Here is a 17,699-nt window from a genome sequence, read left to right as displayed (position 1 = left end):
TTACAATTCGTCGAAAATATCTTATTGAAATAACTAATATTATTTTTAATATAATATTTTGTATTTTTGTATACAATGAGGATTGTGAGTGAATGATGTGTCTAAATATTTAACATGCGTTTTTATTTATACAACTTAAATTATAAATCACGAATAAGTATCCATTAACTTTGAATAGATCCTGTTGTATGCGTTGAATATATTTATGATTAATACATTTTATATATTTATTCAAGCATAATATAATTAACGTAATTAGTCAAGTTATAAAAATCAAAAAAATCGAAGCAATATCTATATTGTTATAATGATAGAAAATATTCGTAAACTATAATATTTTCCAACAAAAGATAGGTTTTAATAATTATATTCATTCTCGAAAATCTAAAATTCATCAAGGTTATTTATTTGATGTTCCAAGTATATTTAGGCAAAAAATGGGAGTAAAGGTAAATAGGTACCCAAAAATAATAATATAATATGCTCTTTTACGACAAAAATGCTCCTCTTCAATTAGAGTAAAACACGAAACCCTTAACCATAAATTAAAAATGTAACGAGTCATGATAGTAGAGAGGAATGAGATTTAAAAAATAATTGTTATGTATACATTATGGCTTGCATCCCTATTTAACGTGTATGCGATAGAATAACTATTGCATAATTTATGTAAACCTTTAACAAATAATTATACTGCGGGTGTGATATTCTTAGATAACATAATATAAGTATATCATAGTCAATCGTCTATTACCTAAGTCTTAATGTAACTTTGTAATTTATTTATATTATAAGCGTTGACACTATTATTTATTAGAAATTCATGATACCATATTTCTATTATTTTTAAGTTTATTCAAAATAATCGTTTTAAACAGATAGTAGCTGTTCACTGATGATCATAGTTTAAATTCGAAAAATAGTTTATACCCTAATTGTATCCATCTCATATAGAAGCACAAAGTATGTTTATTTATAAATTTTTGGATATTTATCAGATATAGGTACATTTATAATATTATAGCTGTGCAGTGTATTATAATATATTATGTAATTCGTAATATTTACTATTTTTCTTTTAACTATGTATTTCTTCAAATTCTGATTTTTAAGTTTACTCAAGGTGCGCAACCGACTTCTCAATGACTCCACTTACGATTCCTGACTCTTTTTCACATATTATCATAAGTTGGGTAACTTATTGTACGTTTTGTATGTATTTTTGTACAGATTGTAAAAATTACCATATTTTAAACAATAATAATAAAAACAGTTTACTTCAAAACCATATTATCAATTACTCAGATTTATTATAACATTCAAAGTGTCTAAATAGTGATTAATTTTTATTTTTTCAAAATATGAGCGCTATTATTTTTCATAGTAAATTGTTAATCATATTATTTTATATACGTATATATATATTATATATATCTAAATAAAAATTAAAACGAGTACCTAGTTATAGAGTTATTTGATTTTGAATATTATATAAATAATATTCGATGATAAAATCTTTTAAAGGTATTGATAATTTGAAAATCATGACAATTAAAAATAATCTATTACAATCTTATAGTTTGTAAAATTTGTCTCAATATAATAAGTAGTAAATAATATAAACAAGTTATTAGAATTTAGATTTGAATACATTAATACTTTTAAAAATGTACCTGCTTGATAATACATAAATAAGTTATTTTTTTAAATGAAACCTGTATTTATAATTTAAAAAAAAAATTAATACTGAAAACCCGAATCAGAATACTTAAAATTGTTTCTTACAAAAATACATCAAATACTATATTTTTCATTCTGTTATGACGATTTCATTTGCCATTTAATGTATTTAAAGCGTGACTGTATTTTATACAATATAATTCTTATCAATCTATCTATTTCGTCTAAAAAATAGTAAAATGCAGCTAAGTATTTTTTATTTTGTTGATAAATGATTCAAATTAAACAAGTTTAATATAATTATACAGATAATGGTCTGTAAAATGTAAAATGCAGACCATGACATAACGAAATATTGTAATAATTATTACTTTGAAGGAGAGAACCATCTATACATATTATATCCTTGCTAATTTTTTTAAATATTTTATTTTTTAATGGTAAAATAATTATTTCTAAGATTTTAGTTGTTTATAATTCATACCTGTCTCAAACGTTAAATTACGAATAATGATTAACGTTGGGGTTATTGGACGATAGTTATGTTACGTTGATATTATCATATTTTAAATTATGAAACAAAAACTATATTGTTTCTTCGACAATAACTACAGATAGTATTTGTTTTGTACAACAACAAAAACCCATCTTGTTCCATTAATTTTATAAACGTAACATTAATTTGCATAATATAACACGTATTAAAATAAAATATTTCCTTTGTGCATAATATATTCTAACTGATAAAATGTAATAAACTTATATTTTTATTTTTCAATTTAAAAATACCAATAAATAATAAATATTTGGTCATAATTTTTTTATATTATGTAAAATCAATGATTTCACTATACATTAAATGATAAAATTATTATAAAAGTTTGTTTATTGTAAAAGTTATGTTTTAGTTGGAGTGTTTATATAATGCACTTTTCCAAATCATTAAATATTCATAAACCATTAAAAATATACATATTTTTATAACACGAAAAATAAATTGATTAAAATTAGAATAATATATTCTATTATTAATATTCATAGTAATAAAGCAGTTAAAACACCTTTATAAAATTAAATAAATTTCATTTGGTAATGTTTTAAAGAATATTACTGATCGCTGTAAGTACACACAATACAATACTATTGTCTATTATTCATTTTAATATAATTTGTAAATTTTCTTGAATTGAATATATTTTGTTACCTGATCATAATATTATAACATAAATTCAATGCTGGTTAAAAATATTTTCCTATTAAAAAAAAAATTATCAAAATTTTGATGTAAGGCGGATGTGATTAAAAGTGATTATGGATTCAAATCTAATGGTTGTTAAATTGTTAATAGTTTGCATGTCGGATACCATAATAGTATACTGAGATACCAAACTATGTCTACGTATATCCCTATATTATATTATATTTCACTATTAATACATAAATGTTATTAAAAAGTATTACGATTAATGGGATTTTATAGATAGTTTTATTTTCACTCTCATGATAATAATAATACTATAATTGTGTTTATAGAATAAATAATAACTAATCGTGATTGTTTTCAAACAAATTCAAATTTAGATCATAATAATATTCATGAAAATAATAATTATGTATAGTATAATGTATAGGTTTATTGTATTATAGTGTTCCTAGATATATTACGTGTAGGTGTAATCAGATTACAAAAACATTTCTCTAACATGAGATTTAACCCTCACAGTATTTTGGTCTGAACTCGACTTGATTTCATTATTGAAGATTAATAAGGAAATGGTTTCAAGTAATTAACGTAGATTACAATTGTAGGAGGTAGAGACATAATGCTCTAGTGTACATTAAACATCGTGTTATTTGAGTCTATATAGACGCCGCAGATGGTGTTGCTTCACTGCAATTTATTAAAATAGTGTTTTAATTGAATTTAGGTAGCCGCTTTTCGTCATATTGGAGTTAAAACTATGTATACTTTATTTATTATTATTTTTTAATTATTATTAAATAAAATAAATTCGGTATGGACATGAATATTTATAATTATTTATTTGATACCTGTACAAAAGTACTCGCATTTATTCAATATTTTAAACTATATAAGTACTATTTGAATGACAAAAGTTGTAATGGTTGTTTGAAGAATATTATTTACAAATAAATTAAAAATTGTTGTTTAAAATATTTTGTTACTCATGTTTGTGTATCTTCAAGGTTAATTTGTTATTAATCTACTTCTCTGAAAATTGCTAGGAGGTTATTTGAGTATCCAAAGTGGACATGAATATTTATTGGCTTCGGTAGGAATAAAAGTCGGGTGATTCAAAATTTCCCAAGAGATATCTGTTGCTCTAAAAAGTCTTAAATAAAACCTCTGGATTGGGAATACTTTTAAAAAATTGCATCAAACACATATATTTTTTAGTAAAATTGTACGGATAGAAAATAGTATAATAAAGAAAATGCTATCAAAGTTCTTTTACATTTCAAAGTATAAAATAAGTATCATTTTCAGTAATAAATTATTAATTTTTATCCAAGTATAAAGTATTAATTATTACGTTACAGTACTTGTATTATTAATTTTTATCTTAAAAATCAATTAACTATTATAGTGTATACATTAGAAAAATTAGATTTATAATGTAACAATTACCGTCATCAGTAAAAATATATTTTAATTATTAATTAGTATCAAAAGTATATTTTATTAATTAATTTATTTATTTTATTTATAGAAGCATAATAGTAAGCTATAGAATCAGTTTTCTAAATAGTCATCAAACAAAAAATAGATTAAAATATAATTGATCATTTATTTGATCATTTTTTAACATTATTTATCATATTATACCATATCAGATGTTAAAATTGTTTTATTAGTTTTTATTGATTTTGTCACAGATACATTTTTAATACATTTAAATAATTATTGACTAAATTTTATACTGTCATGTAGTACGTATTTGTATTCTGTATTATTATACAGACTTTTAATCCGTCGTGTGCTTGGAAAATTATTTATTTAGTTATTTTGCTAAAAATTATGATTCAAATTATAAGATTAAATATTTATTTAATTTTCATAAACCATAAAATAAAGTATTCAGTTTTTTTTTTTTTATGATTTTGTTGTTATAAATCGGCCAGGTTTTTATAAAATCCAAACACCCTACTACAAACATGATTATATAATAAACATAATCAACCCAAACCTACTGTACTAAAGTTGAACTTACGAATTTAACATTTACAAAATTTTATAAAATATTTTGATTTATTTTGTAACCCGCTGTTTGTACATAAAAATGTCGTTTTAATTAACAAAATTAAACGTTTCTACTGTAATAGTTATTTATTTCGTTAATATTAATTAAACAAATTATAATATTTATGAAGAAAGTTTATTATATTAGTTACAAAAACAATATTTTCTCAGCTTTTAAATAAATTTTATTAATATTATTTAATGCAATGAAAAAAAAAAGGTTATGTTTTTGATAAATTAATTTTAATTGAAATATAATATGTAGGTACCTACATAATCTAAATACTAAATAACGGTTAATTGAAACATACTATATTTCACATTTATACTATTGTAAAGTATAAAATTATCATGAAGATATTTACAAATTAGGATAAACTGTTTTAACAAAATTGTCGAATTGGATATTTTTAAATTTCTTATTTTTTTAAAAATATCAGCGTATATATGCATTAGCCCTGCAGGATTTGGCTAATAGATTTTAGTCCCCGAGGTACAATCAAAGTTAAATTGTTGCAGACAGTGTGGGATCATGAAACTATTGCCCTAGATTTAAGTATAAAAGTAATAAGTGAAAAATAGAAAACACGAAATGGCGTTAGATGATATTATTAGTTAAGAAAAAACCACCATAATCAATTTATGGTTAAATATAATTGACTTTCTTAGTATAAATGAATAAAAAATGTATACGAGTATCTATATAGAAAAAGCCCTACTTCATAGGCGATCACACACACCTGAAAAGTAAGATGCATCATGTATTGTATGTTATTAAATTAAATTGTCGTTTCTGTATCAGTCTCATTCGTTATGTTTATCACCGTCTTTAAGTTGTACTTTGGCGAACGTGTTGGAAATTCGCAAAGTGTATTAGCCGCTGTAACGTGTACCTCGGGTCGCTGATGTTATAACTATAATTATTAAGACGGGCAGAGAAGAACGTGCACGCTTCGAGTTAATTTGTTCAAAACTAGGAAGATTCACGAGTCCCGCGCAAAACCGCTAAGTCGGCTCTTAAAGACAAAATTCCACAAACACCGTAATGGCCACTATAATAAATGATATTGGCGTCATATTATTCGCATATATCTGCACTGAATATGCCATGTGATCTTTGAAAAACGACATAGTGATAAACGTGTTAACATTATGAAGCGCAATATTTGATTAATATTCTAGTCATGCGCATGAAAATGTAATATAACATAGTATATTAAAATATTATAATGCACATCACGCGAATTTAATATTTTAAAAGGTCTCTTTTATAATATTTTTTATAATGGTACAATCAAAGCCGTCGTGGCGTTGTCGTGTGCAGGTTGTGTTTTTGTGGTTGTGAGGTTAGAGAGATCATAATTCAATGAAAATTAAATTAAATTTAAATTTGAATAATAACATTATTTTACTTTTTGTTATCATGGGGAAATCTAACTGGCGCCTTTTCTAAAACATAACAAATAAAATCTTTTTTCTTTAAATAAAGTTAAAAAGTCGACTAAAAATATTTTGTTTTTATGTGACTGGATTTATACCTTAAGTTCCTATCTTACTCCCCAGTAAGAACTGTATTTAACATGAATAAATCGTAATGTGCATTATTCCATGCTGAAAATTACATTTTTGATTTATCTCGAAGGAAAATGAATCAAGTGGATTGCATCCAGTAAATGGCACTGTATAGGTAGTCTATCATACATATTTTATTTACATGTGGCGTTATCACTTGTGGTACTTACATGAATGAAATTACAATTTGATTGATCTATTGAAAAGACATGACACCTTTACACTTTTACTTACTACGTATTCATATATTGAATAAGTAAATATTAAATTTAGACAAACACGCCATAATATAAAAACACTAGAAAAATATCTAGGTTTATATATTTGATATCTGTATACAATAAAATAGGTAGGTACTATATATAAACTAATTTTGGAAACGAATACCTCTCAATTTCAAACGAGTTTTGCATTTCTTTATCACATCATCTCGTGTTTTACCAATATTTTTCCATACATTACTTTGAAAAAAAAAAAATACACAATTATAACATTAAAACGTGACTTTTATTTATTTATCCAAAGTATTATATTAATTTTTAGGATGACTATGAAATAGTAAATAAATAATTATAAGTTATAACAATATAATTAAGTATTTATAATTAATGATATAATTTATGCATTTTTCTTGATAAAGGATAGCTCTCAAATCAACATCTACTCGTATAAATTTATTATATTTGTATTATCTACAACAATATGACGTGAAGTATTGTGTTTGAAAAATACACTTTTTAATTTGTGTTAGTGATGTTTCTGTCATATAATAAATATTATTAGTGGTTTTATGAATATTAATGTACACTTTTTATTGGATATATAGATTACTAAATCTATGTCTTAATTACATTTAAATATATTTATACAGATTGTAAAAATACTTAATCGAGAGAATAAAAAAAATAGAAAACAACAATAATTTTCACATAAAATCAGATTTTGTTGTTTTGGTTGTAATTAAAAATTAAATAATTTTCAAGTTTAGACTTTAGATACTGGGATTTTTTACAGTAGAATTCTCTTAGTATGATAAATATTTTGGCTCTTTTTGTGATGTTTATAGTCATTTGAAAATGTCAACTTATTTAGTTTTTTTCTGACTCATGCATTATCACATTTTACTTCGTGAATAAAAAGACATGATTTTTTATAAGCTGCTCTTATATAAATTAAAAAATATCAAAAATACAGTCAAAACGTAAAAATAATTTATTATTTTTAGTTATTCATACTACGAATCTATACTACATACACTTTTTCGATGTATATTTATTAACTTATAAGTTAAGAACTGCTATAGTAATATTATAATAATTTTTATATAATATATTATGATTTATTATTGGCCAAAATGATTTATTTTTATCAAAAAATATGCAATAGAATAATCGTTTACCCTCAGAATCATTTTTTATTGCGTGTAATGATTTATCATAGAATTAAAATTTAATATATTTCCTGATAATGACTTACTCATTATGAAGTATATTTGATATCTACTTTAGTAGGTACATCAGAGCAACTTGTATTTAAATCATTTTTTTCTGTATATATTATACATTCTATTATTCTAAATTTATTAAAGAGTATTTGATTATTTTAAAAATAATGTTATTACTATAGATTATAATACAAAATAAAAATAACGAAAACCTTAGTAAATATTACGTTGTATGAAGAAATAAAATATTATACATAAAAGAAAATACAAAAGATATACCTTTTTTTTTATAAATGTTGCAGCACAAATGTTATTATATTTTTCAACTTTTGTAAATTTTTGTAATATTTTATGAAATTCATACCTTTAAAAAATTTGAAGGGTTTTATATACATAAAAACTCTAGTCTTATCCATAATGGCTTTTAGTATTTTGAAGTACGTGTCAATACTTGAGTAAACAATAGAGTATGGTTAAGATTCATACTTAACGAAATTCAAAAGAAGTTCATCAATTATTATTTGTTCTATATAATTTTTAAATATCGAATATTTAATAAAATACGTAAAAGCTTTATTTTTTCATGGACAAATGACCTCCCTGTGAAGTAAAAATTGTATCACGCAACTATGTCGCCTCACGTTTTTCTACTGCGTTAACTCTCCGGTATGTTTTTCATATAAAGGTCTATAAATATTTTTGATTTAAATCACTAGTGCAAGCTCAAGAATGACTGTCTGGACTCTAGGTGGGTTGAACAATAAAAATATCAAATAAAAATAGTTTTTTTCTACATCAATACTTTCCCTGCGTAATATATGTGAACATGTAAAAGCATAATGTATTAAATTTTAGATTAACGTTTGCGTTCAAAGTTTTCGGTAAACCTAATGAAATATAATACAATATTGTAGTTTTGTTAACATAATTACCGCCGTGCGTGTGATCTAAAAACCACGCTTTTAAAATTTAAGGTGATACAGTGGTTATATATGTAATAGTTTTTTTTTTTGACGAATTTTTGCAGGTTTTGGTCAGAAAATGTGCCTGCCGGACGGCTCGTGGTTCAAGCATCCGGACAGCAATAAGACGTGGTCCAACTATACTACGTGCGTCGATCTGGATGATCTAAAGGTCGGTGCTGTAAAAATATCTCGATTTTCATTTCCGATGGCGCGAGAAGGCGGTATTGAACGCTCATCGTTCACCCACCCCTACCACTATTATTATTACTACGATAACTTGCACCTCCGACAACCGTGGCATTATCTATATGTCTCATTTTTTCCAACCCCTAAACTATCGCCACCACGTCACCCCTGACACGATTTATAGGCCGACAACGCCGACTGTCATGACAAATGGCCGCACTTGCATCCACCTCCGCCATAACGTACACAACGGAGACCTCTGATAATAATAATATGTATTCTTGTGTATAAATAGTGTGAATTGTGCGTGTATACACATTATAATTATTACTATTATTACTGCGTCGTAATAATGCGTATTCATCGATAATTTTGGTAGGTACATTGTACGTAAGCTAGTCCATTGTCCGAGTTGTATGTTCTAAACACCTTTGCGCGTAATTGAAACAGCCGCGGATATTTATCGTTCGAAAAAAGCTGTTGACGCGACGAACAATACACACAACGGTAATAATAACCATATAACTATTACGATAATAAAGCACGCGTACATTATTGTATAATAGCCAATTCTGTGTAATGCGTACCTGCTCATTCACTATATTATGTGTACATTATAAAGTAATAATATTATGTGTATACTAAGTATAATATAATGAGCGCCGCCAAAAAAATTATATGGGCATTATATTATATCAGTTGCCTCAAAATCATCATTTTTTTTATACCTTCATAAAATACTTGGATCAAATTGCACCAGTTTCCTCAACGTGTTATATACTGTACGACCACAATAATACTCGTAGTATAGAGGAGGTAAATTTGTGACTAACTTTACACCACGTCGGGTAATAATATAAGGATTAATGAATGAAAATAAAATTAGCCATGCAATATAACAATATAGTTAATGTAATATTTTCAATTATATAACAATAAAAATGGCACACATTATAATCTGTCAAGAATTAAATTTAAATAAAAACACATATTTTTTTGTAACATTTTTAGTTATCTAATGTTAAAATATTTAATTTGTAATTTTTGGGTATTCTAAGCAAATTGTACGTTCGGGAGAATCAGTTTAAGTCTTTATGCTTAATATTAAAATTAACTTACCTATATTATCATATTTAAAAGTTAAAATATTATCTAGTGATTAGGGTTTTTAAAATTAAAATATAAAAAAATACTTATGAGGTTCACTAGACAATATTCTAAATTTTAAATTTGATCATTAGTAAATTCATTGTAATATCAAGCATAAAAGAGTTAAACTGATTCCTCCGAAAGTACAATTTGCTATGTTATGCCTTAGTGAGATGATAACAAACTTATGCAGATATAGTGTTTTTATAAGGAAAATATTTACTAAATGTATGTGCGTTAATACGTCGATACCTGTGCACCATTAAAAAACTTCACCGAAGAGAACAAAGGGCGAGTATTTTTTAATGTTTTTTTTTTCTAGTTGAGGAATCAAGTCAACATGATCTACAAATGGGGATACACGGTATCGCTGGCTGCGTTGGCTGTTTCTATATTCATATTCTTTTATTTCAGGTACTATACTGCACGTATTTTATAATACAATTTTATAATAGATCGTCGTCGTCATCGCCCCTCGATTTATTGCTCGCCATATATTAAGTGTAGGTATACTGGCTTGGATACGTGCATGGAATTTATTAATATTTTCCACAAAATAGTATTCGTGGAAAAAACATACCGTCCGTTTTCCACGAAATATCTGTATGATATTATAATATTATATTATACGTATATAACGGTACATGAAGTACATTATTGGTCAGCACTTTGAATAATAGCTACCGAATACGTGTGTTAAAATACTAACGATCAACAAGTCGCGTGTGTAGATACCTATTTTACATAATAAGTTAGCTTATAGTATGTAGATACGTAACTGTTTTATATTATCAATGTGAATAAAATAACAAAAGTAAATTTTAATCTCGTAAAGTTAGTTCATGATCTAGCAAACCAGGTTAAAACAAGCTATTGAAATTATTTAATTCTTATACAATTAATGTATGACTACTGTTTTTGAAGTTTAAATAATTATGTTATTAGACGATTCCAACGTCGAACAAACGACTCTCCTCAAATCCCCAATGTAATCAACTTTTCGGTGAAACGACGTATTTTTACTACCACGGGCACTGAATATTTTTCAAAAAGAAAAACATGTTTATAACACATCCTATCGTAAACATTTTTATTTTTCGTGGATCAACTTTTCAACTAAAATCAACTCAATATTAAGCCCCTAGAGACAAAATACTACCCTTCGCGAATGCATCTTTTAAACGGGTCGATCGCTGTTCGTATATATTACATAACGTTTGGTGTGATTTTACGTTGGAAATTATTAATACGACTTGTACGGTGGAATTAGTACAGTTGTAGTTGTCCATGTGTGAAGGAAATAATCTGGAAATGACATTATTGACTGGGGCAAGAATTTAGTTACCTAAACCTATCTATAACACTATACTAGTGGTTCTCAACCTTTTTGGTACTACGGACCACTTGGAGAACTTTTGATACATCACAGACTACCTCAATTTCATTCCTTATTTTTCTTATAGGTACATAAAAATCAATTTTTTTCACACATTTTAGAATTTAGATTATGAATAAATAAAAAACAAAGAAATTTCTTATAACAGGCTTCTAATAATATTTAAAATTAATCATTTTTAATTAAATTTTAAAATAATTAACAATTTAACGCAATATACTATTCTAAAAAAATGTACATCTATCGATATAATCAAATAATCTTAATGTACAAACAAGATACGATTATCGGTTGAAATAATAACATAAATTTCACTGTATAGTATAAATTTATAAATGAACGACGTACTATTATACAATATTCAGTATTTGGATTATTCCTCAAAGGAAAATGAAATATTTAAAATATTCTTAAATTTTGTAAGTAAGGTTTGCGGACCGTAGGTTGGGAACCTATGCACTACAATGATATAGTAGTTTCAGACTGCACACAGTTTCTCGAGGGATACGTCGGTAAATATAAATAACCACTAGTTGCGTGATAAATAATTATTGTAGTTTCACGTTGGAATATGCATATTTACTTCAAAATCAGCTGAATGGCTACTTTAAATATTTCAATTAGCTGCTATATATTTTTTGAAGATTCTTTTTTAATATTATATTATTGCTAAAAATGTAAATTATGTATTTATTAAATTAACGCCAGGTGGTTCAAGTACAGTATTTTTAGTTTACAGTTGTTATAAATACAAAATATACATAATAGAAAGATACTTTAAGATTATATTACGTTCTGAAAATATATACATTATAATAAATGTATACCTATAATCCTATGTGCATAAGTATTTTACTTAAAAATAAAAAAAAAACATAATATAAAAGTTATTTATAAGTAGATAGGCATTTCAAATCTTTTAAAGAATAATAATTTTTTAATTCTGTTGAAAAACCTTGAACTATTGTATTTTTTATCCTGAATGGTACAACATTTTTTTATTTTAACAGCAATTATTTATAATTATTTCAAATAATTAAGTTACTTTGCATAAGCTTTTAGTTAAGCTATATTTTAATCTATAACGTATCCACTTTTACTAGTCAGCCATCATATTCACTTTTCTCTGTGGAATATTTTACACGTAATCATATTATTATGTTACAAGTTTATTATCCATTGAGTATTCTGTTAATTCGTGTTTGAGTATGCACTATAGTTAACTTAATAATTTTGATAATTTTAGAAAGTTAATGGTAGTAATTTATTATAATAAGTTATGTTTCTTATCATAGTATGATTCATATACAATTATATGTAATAAGTATATAATAATATAAAGTAGTGGCATTTAAAAAAAGTAATAAACTAACAATTAAAATAAATAGTATGCAATTTTTAAAAGATTTATTTAAAAAAGGTTGAAATTCGGCAAAGGCGACCATTTAAATACGAATTCAGGAGAAAATTAATTTCAAAATTTTGATTTATTTCAGAAATAAAGTGTTATAAAAAATAATATTAGATTCAAAGTGAAACGAAGAATGCATTGTTTCAACATGTTTTTATCTTTTTTTTTTTTTAATAATTTTTAAACAGAAAGAATACGAAAAAAATGATACAGCAGTTTTAAGTATAGAAAATCGAGTCTTGATGGTCTTTTGAATAGGTTATATCTGATTTTTTTTTCTGAATTGTCTGTAAGCTTAAAAAAAACACTACCCTGAAATACCATTTTAACTTTCGTTAAGCTCCGTTCAAAATCGTGTTTTGATTATGATCTATTATTGGTTTCAAAATTCATATCATAATACTTACCATAGATGAGCAAAGCGAAACGACTGTAAAATACCTGGTCCCATTATCCAGTCCATCTCTTTTAAGTAGGTATATATATTTTTTAAGTTTTCTTTAATAATGCATCAGCCAGTATGATTTTGAAAAACATTTAATATCGTTTATAATTCATTATTATTATTAATATGTTTTTAATTGCTTGGTCTGTGTAATATACATAGACATCTACTGCAATAAGTTGTATAATATGCTATTATTTCCAGGAGTCTCACATGTACTAGGATACAGATACATAAGAATCTGTTCATATCGCTGGCAGTCAATAATTGTTTGTGGCTAGTGTGGTATGAGGCGGTGGTCGACAATTTGCCGGTACTGATGACAAACGGGGTAAGTATGAATAGTTGCGAATCGAGAAATCGTAACATTTTATTTACACTAACGACGAATTTATATTTATCTTTTTAAATTATATTTTTATGATTATTCTGAGAACACAATTTATGGTCGTAAACGTAGTGTGCAAATCAACTGATCACTGTAATTTTCAGCTGGGCTGCAAACTGCTGCATATTCTGGTTCAATACTTTCTGGTGGCCACATACTTTTGGATGTTTTGTGAGGGTCTATACTTACACACGCTACTGGTCGTTACGTTCCTTACCGAGTCCAAAGTGATGCCGTTCCTGCACACGATCGGCTGGGGAATACCGGCCCTGTTGGTGTCTACCTACGCGGCTCTCCGGACAGCCACTCCTGGTGAAACTTTACAGTTAGTACGTTTTAAATTATACGATATAGTGTTGTCGTGTTGGTATTTTAAACAATTGTTAGTTTTGATTTATAGAAAAATTCACAGTTTATTAATCCGTTTGATATCGGTCGAAAACCGCCGATCCGTTGTAGTACCTTCATAATAATGAAAAAAAATAACTATAAACATTTATGGTCTTAACAGATATTACAGTTGTCATTGTTTATTTCATTCAGACAGCAATAACTATCGAGACGACTGCAGGAAAGGGTATAAACGATTTCGTAGAATAATATGCATCTAAAGATTTATAGATTATAGCCCAGTTTGGTCGACTATAATATTGTCTCTCGTCTTGGGCCGATAATCTGTTCATAAGTAATTACTGACCGATTTCTAAGATGAAATCAAACTTTCGTGCACTCTATAATAATACGAAGAAGACTTTAAGTTTTTATTTTAACGAGCATGAAGACTGCGGCAAGGACTTTTCAATATATGTCTTAGTAAAAATATATCCTCTGGTTATTCGCGTTACGTTGGTTATAATTCATAATTAAATGTTATTTTTTACTATTCAACAAATTATAGACCAACCTTTTTCAACTTGAGGTCTACATTCGAAATTTATATTTATACTGCAAAGGTTTATTTTGATAAAATAAAGATACAATAGATAGTACATCATATCATACGTATAATATAATAACATCAATAATAATAATCGAATTTATGACTCTTATCTTATGTTTTTAAAGTACGGAGTATTTCCATGCTAGTCGCTAGTTTGTTTTCGTCATTCAAAACAGCAGGTTCGCACTTCTTGTTTACAAAAAATAATAAATTAAATTTTAGTTATAATAATGTCTCAAAATAAAAAGCGCTAAATTTATACTGAATTTTTTGATACTCAATGAGACTGGTAAAAGAAAAACAAGCCTGAATTGCGCAGTTTTTTATTTCTATTAAATATTCTAAAATAAAATATAATTTTTTTCAATTATAAGATGTGTTGTAATTATAATTTTTACTTAAAATTTACACTATTATAACATTTATAACAATAGTCACTGATTAAGATTACTTTATAAAAATATAAGTGATTACTATTTTAAGCCAAGTGATATGACTCTATTCAATATTATACTTTCATAAATATTTAACAACATCAGAAAACGCAGTTAAATGTTTATAAGATTTTCGATTATATGTTGCATTTAATATTCATGAAATATAAAAATTCATACAACAGTCTCATTTATGCGATTACCTAACGTTTAAACTATTTAAAAAAAATATTTTCTTAAATCATAAATATCGTAGATATAATATTATAATATGATTCATACAAATTCTTGACTTACTTAAGTAGCTTTAGTTTTATATTAATTTGATAGAATTTAAACATTTATTACAAAATAATAACTACCTAATAAGTATTAGGTACGTTAAAATGTCCAAATACAAATTAATAGGTACATTTAAATTGATGTTAGCAACTTAAGGTCTGTCGTTTTAATAGTTTTTATGAAAAAAAAATAGTAAGTTAATAGAAATGGTTGTAGAATTACTATACTTTTATTATTTATTTAATATATATATTATATTATGATTAATATTCACCTTCTACAAATCTTATATTATTGTTAAAAATATAACATTTTGTGCATTGGTTTAAATACTAAAATTCAATTGATTTAAAATATTTAAATGTACTTAATTATTTACTTTGAATAAGCACAAATTTCTTTTATATTTTGTTATAATAAACAAATTTAAAGTTTACATATTATTATACTTTTATTTTAAATTATTGTTAAAGCGGTGTTATAATGTATTTTATTGAAAAGTCATATAACTGTGATTTTAATAGGAACTTCTTATCATAAATCAACAATTCAGCTATCAAACTTTTAGATAACCGATTTAACATTTTTTTCTTTGAAAAACTCACTTTATTTTTATACTAAAGTTTCTATCTGAAAATCTAAAAATAATTGTTTCTTTTAAAATATATTTTTATCTTATTCTGCACTACGGCTAAATAAAATAAATAAATATATATATATCGAATAGTTTGTACATTTCTTTGATATTCTAATGAGTACACTGTAATATTTACTTTATACCACAAACAAATAAAACTCATTCTATTTAAAGTGCCATCTTTTCAAGCAGTTTGGCTTCATTAAAATACCTCGTGTTTCAATTGAATTAAAATAAATGCAATGAATTTCGTAAAAACCTGGTAAGTGTAACAATTTATTACAATAAATTGGTTTTAAAGCTGTTTGTATTATATTACAAAAATTACATAGATATTATCACTTGTCAGACATCATTTACATAATATTTGTTTTGAATAGATCGGTTAATGTTGGTTAAAGAATGAAAAATTAAAATACTGCTGTAAATTATTATACGTTGTATTAGGTTAAAATTTAAATACATAACTGATTAATTGAAATATTATTTTATAGATAAGTAGATGTATTTGTATCGACTAATTATTTACGATACTTTTCAAGATTTAAGTTGTTATTATATTAATTAAAAAGTAGTACACAGTAGCACAGTAACTTTGGAAAATATTTCTTGTGTTCAGCAATTATCACATACAATTAATTTTGCTTGACAATAATTGTTTTTATAAATTGAAACTTTATGCTGTCATTCGATTTTTCATTTACCATTATCACTAATTGTAGCTCGTACAATGATTCATTATTGTAACTGTTATTGCTAACTGTTGTTGAATACTTTTTAACAAGCAATTGTAGATTGTTATTTTTAGAATGAATATGAATTATTGAACTATTATTTGAACTACACATTATAATTTTTTTATTTTTTTATTTTTTTAACAAAGGTCTCCTACATTTAATATCGTTTTTATCGTATAAATTTTTACATAGCAATTTTAAAATCAACGTAGTCAAGCATAATATTATATTTGATGATATTATAATATTCAAAATAATATTGCCACTGTAGCAGTCGTTGTTGGTATATTTTTGTATTCGATATATTATAGGTAAAACTTGTATTTAAATGATATTACAGTTATACAATTATACAAATATAGAATTGAGTTAATACACATTTTACATGTAGGTAATTTAATTTTTTTTATAAAAAATATTCTCAAAATTAGATAAAAAAAAAATATTCATTCATAGAAGGTATGAGATTTATTACGAAGCATAGTCATTTTTTATGTCAAATGGAAATTAATATGATAGTAAAAGGAAATATAAAACGAAACGTACTCAAAATTAAACAGTTGTGTATTGTAAATTTATTTCATACAACGCAGCTGCAGCTTAAACTATTTGGTGACTAGATTTTTGTTTTTATTTTATAAATCAAAACAATATAATATAACACACTAAGTAATATCTAAAATACTGGCTTTTATATATTTTACAGTAGTTAATAAAATAGTTTTCAAATAAAGTATATATTTTAATTTTTTTTAGAACCTTTAGTAGTAG

General features: G+C 25.1%; 1 protein-coding gene across 2 annotated transcripts in view; it reads left to right on the top strand.

Annotated features, from left to right (window-relative positions):
• LOC114119614 (calcitonin gene-related peptide type 1 receptor-like) overlaps positions 1-17,699 on the top strand; it is a 59,114-nt gene that overhangs the window by 31,769 nt on the left and 9,646 nt on the right. For both annotated transcript variants that reach the window (XM_027981225.2, XM_050207757.1), the window contains exons 4-7: positions 8,986-9,092; positions 10,581-10,672; positions 13,715-13,841; positions 14,003-14,223. In XM_027981225.2, coding sequence (XP_027837026.2) covers positions 8,986-9,092; positions 10,581-10,672; positions 13,715-13,841; positions 14,003-14,223 — 547 coding nt within the window. The remainder of the gene's footprint in view (positions 1-8,985; positions 9,093-10,580; positions 10,673-13,714; positions 13,842-14,002; positions 14,224-17,699) is intronic.

The sequence above is a fragment of the Aphis gossypii genome, chromosome 1 (assembly GCF_020184175.1).
Source record: "Aphis gossypii isolate Hap1 chromosome 1, ASM2018417v2, whole genome shotgun sequence".
In the NCBI taxonomy this organism is placed as follows: domain Eukaryota; kingdom Metazoa; phylum Arthropoda; class Insecta; order Hemiptera; family Aphididae; genus Aphis; species Aphis gossypii.
This window is presented reverse-complemented; position numbering and strand designations above follow the sequence as displayed.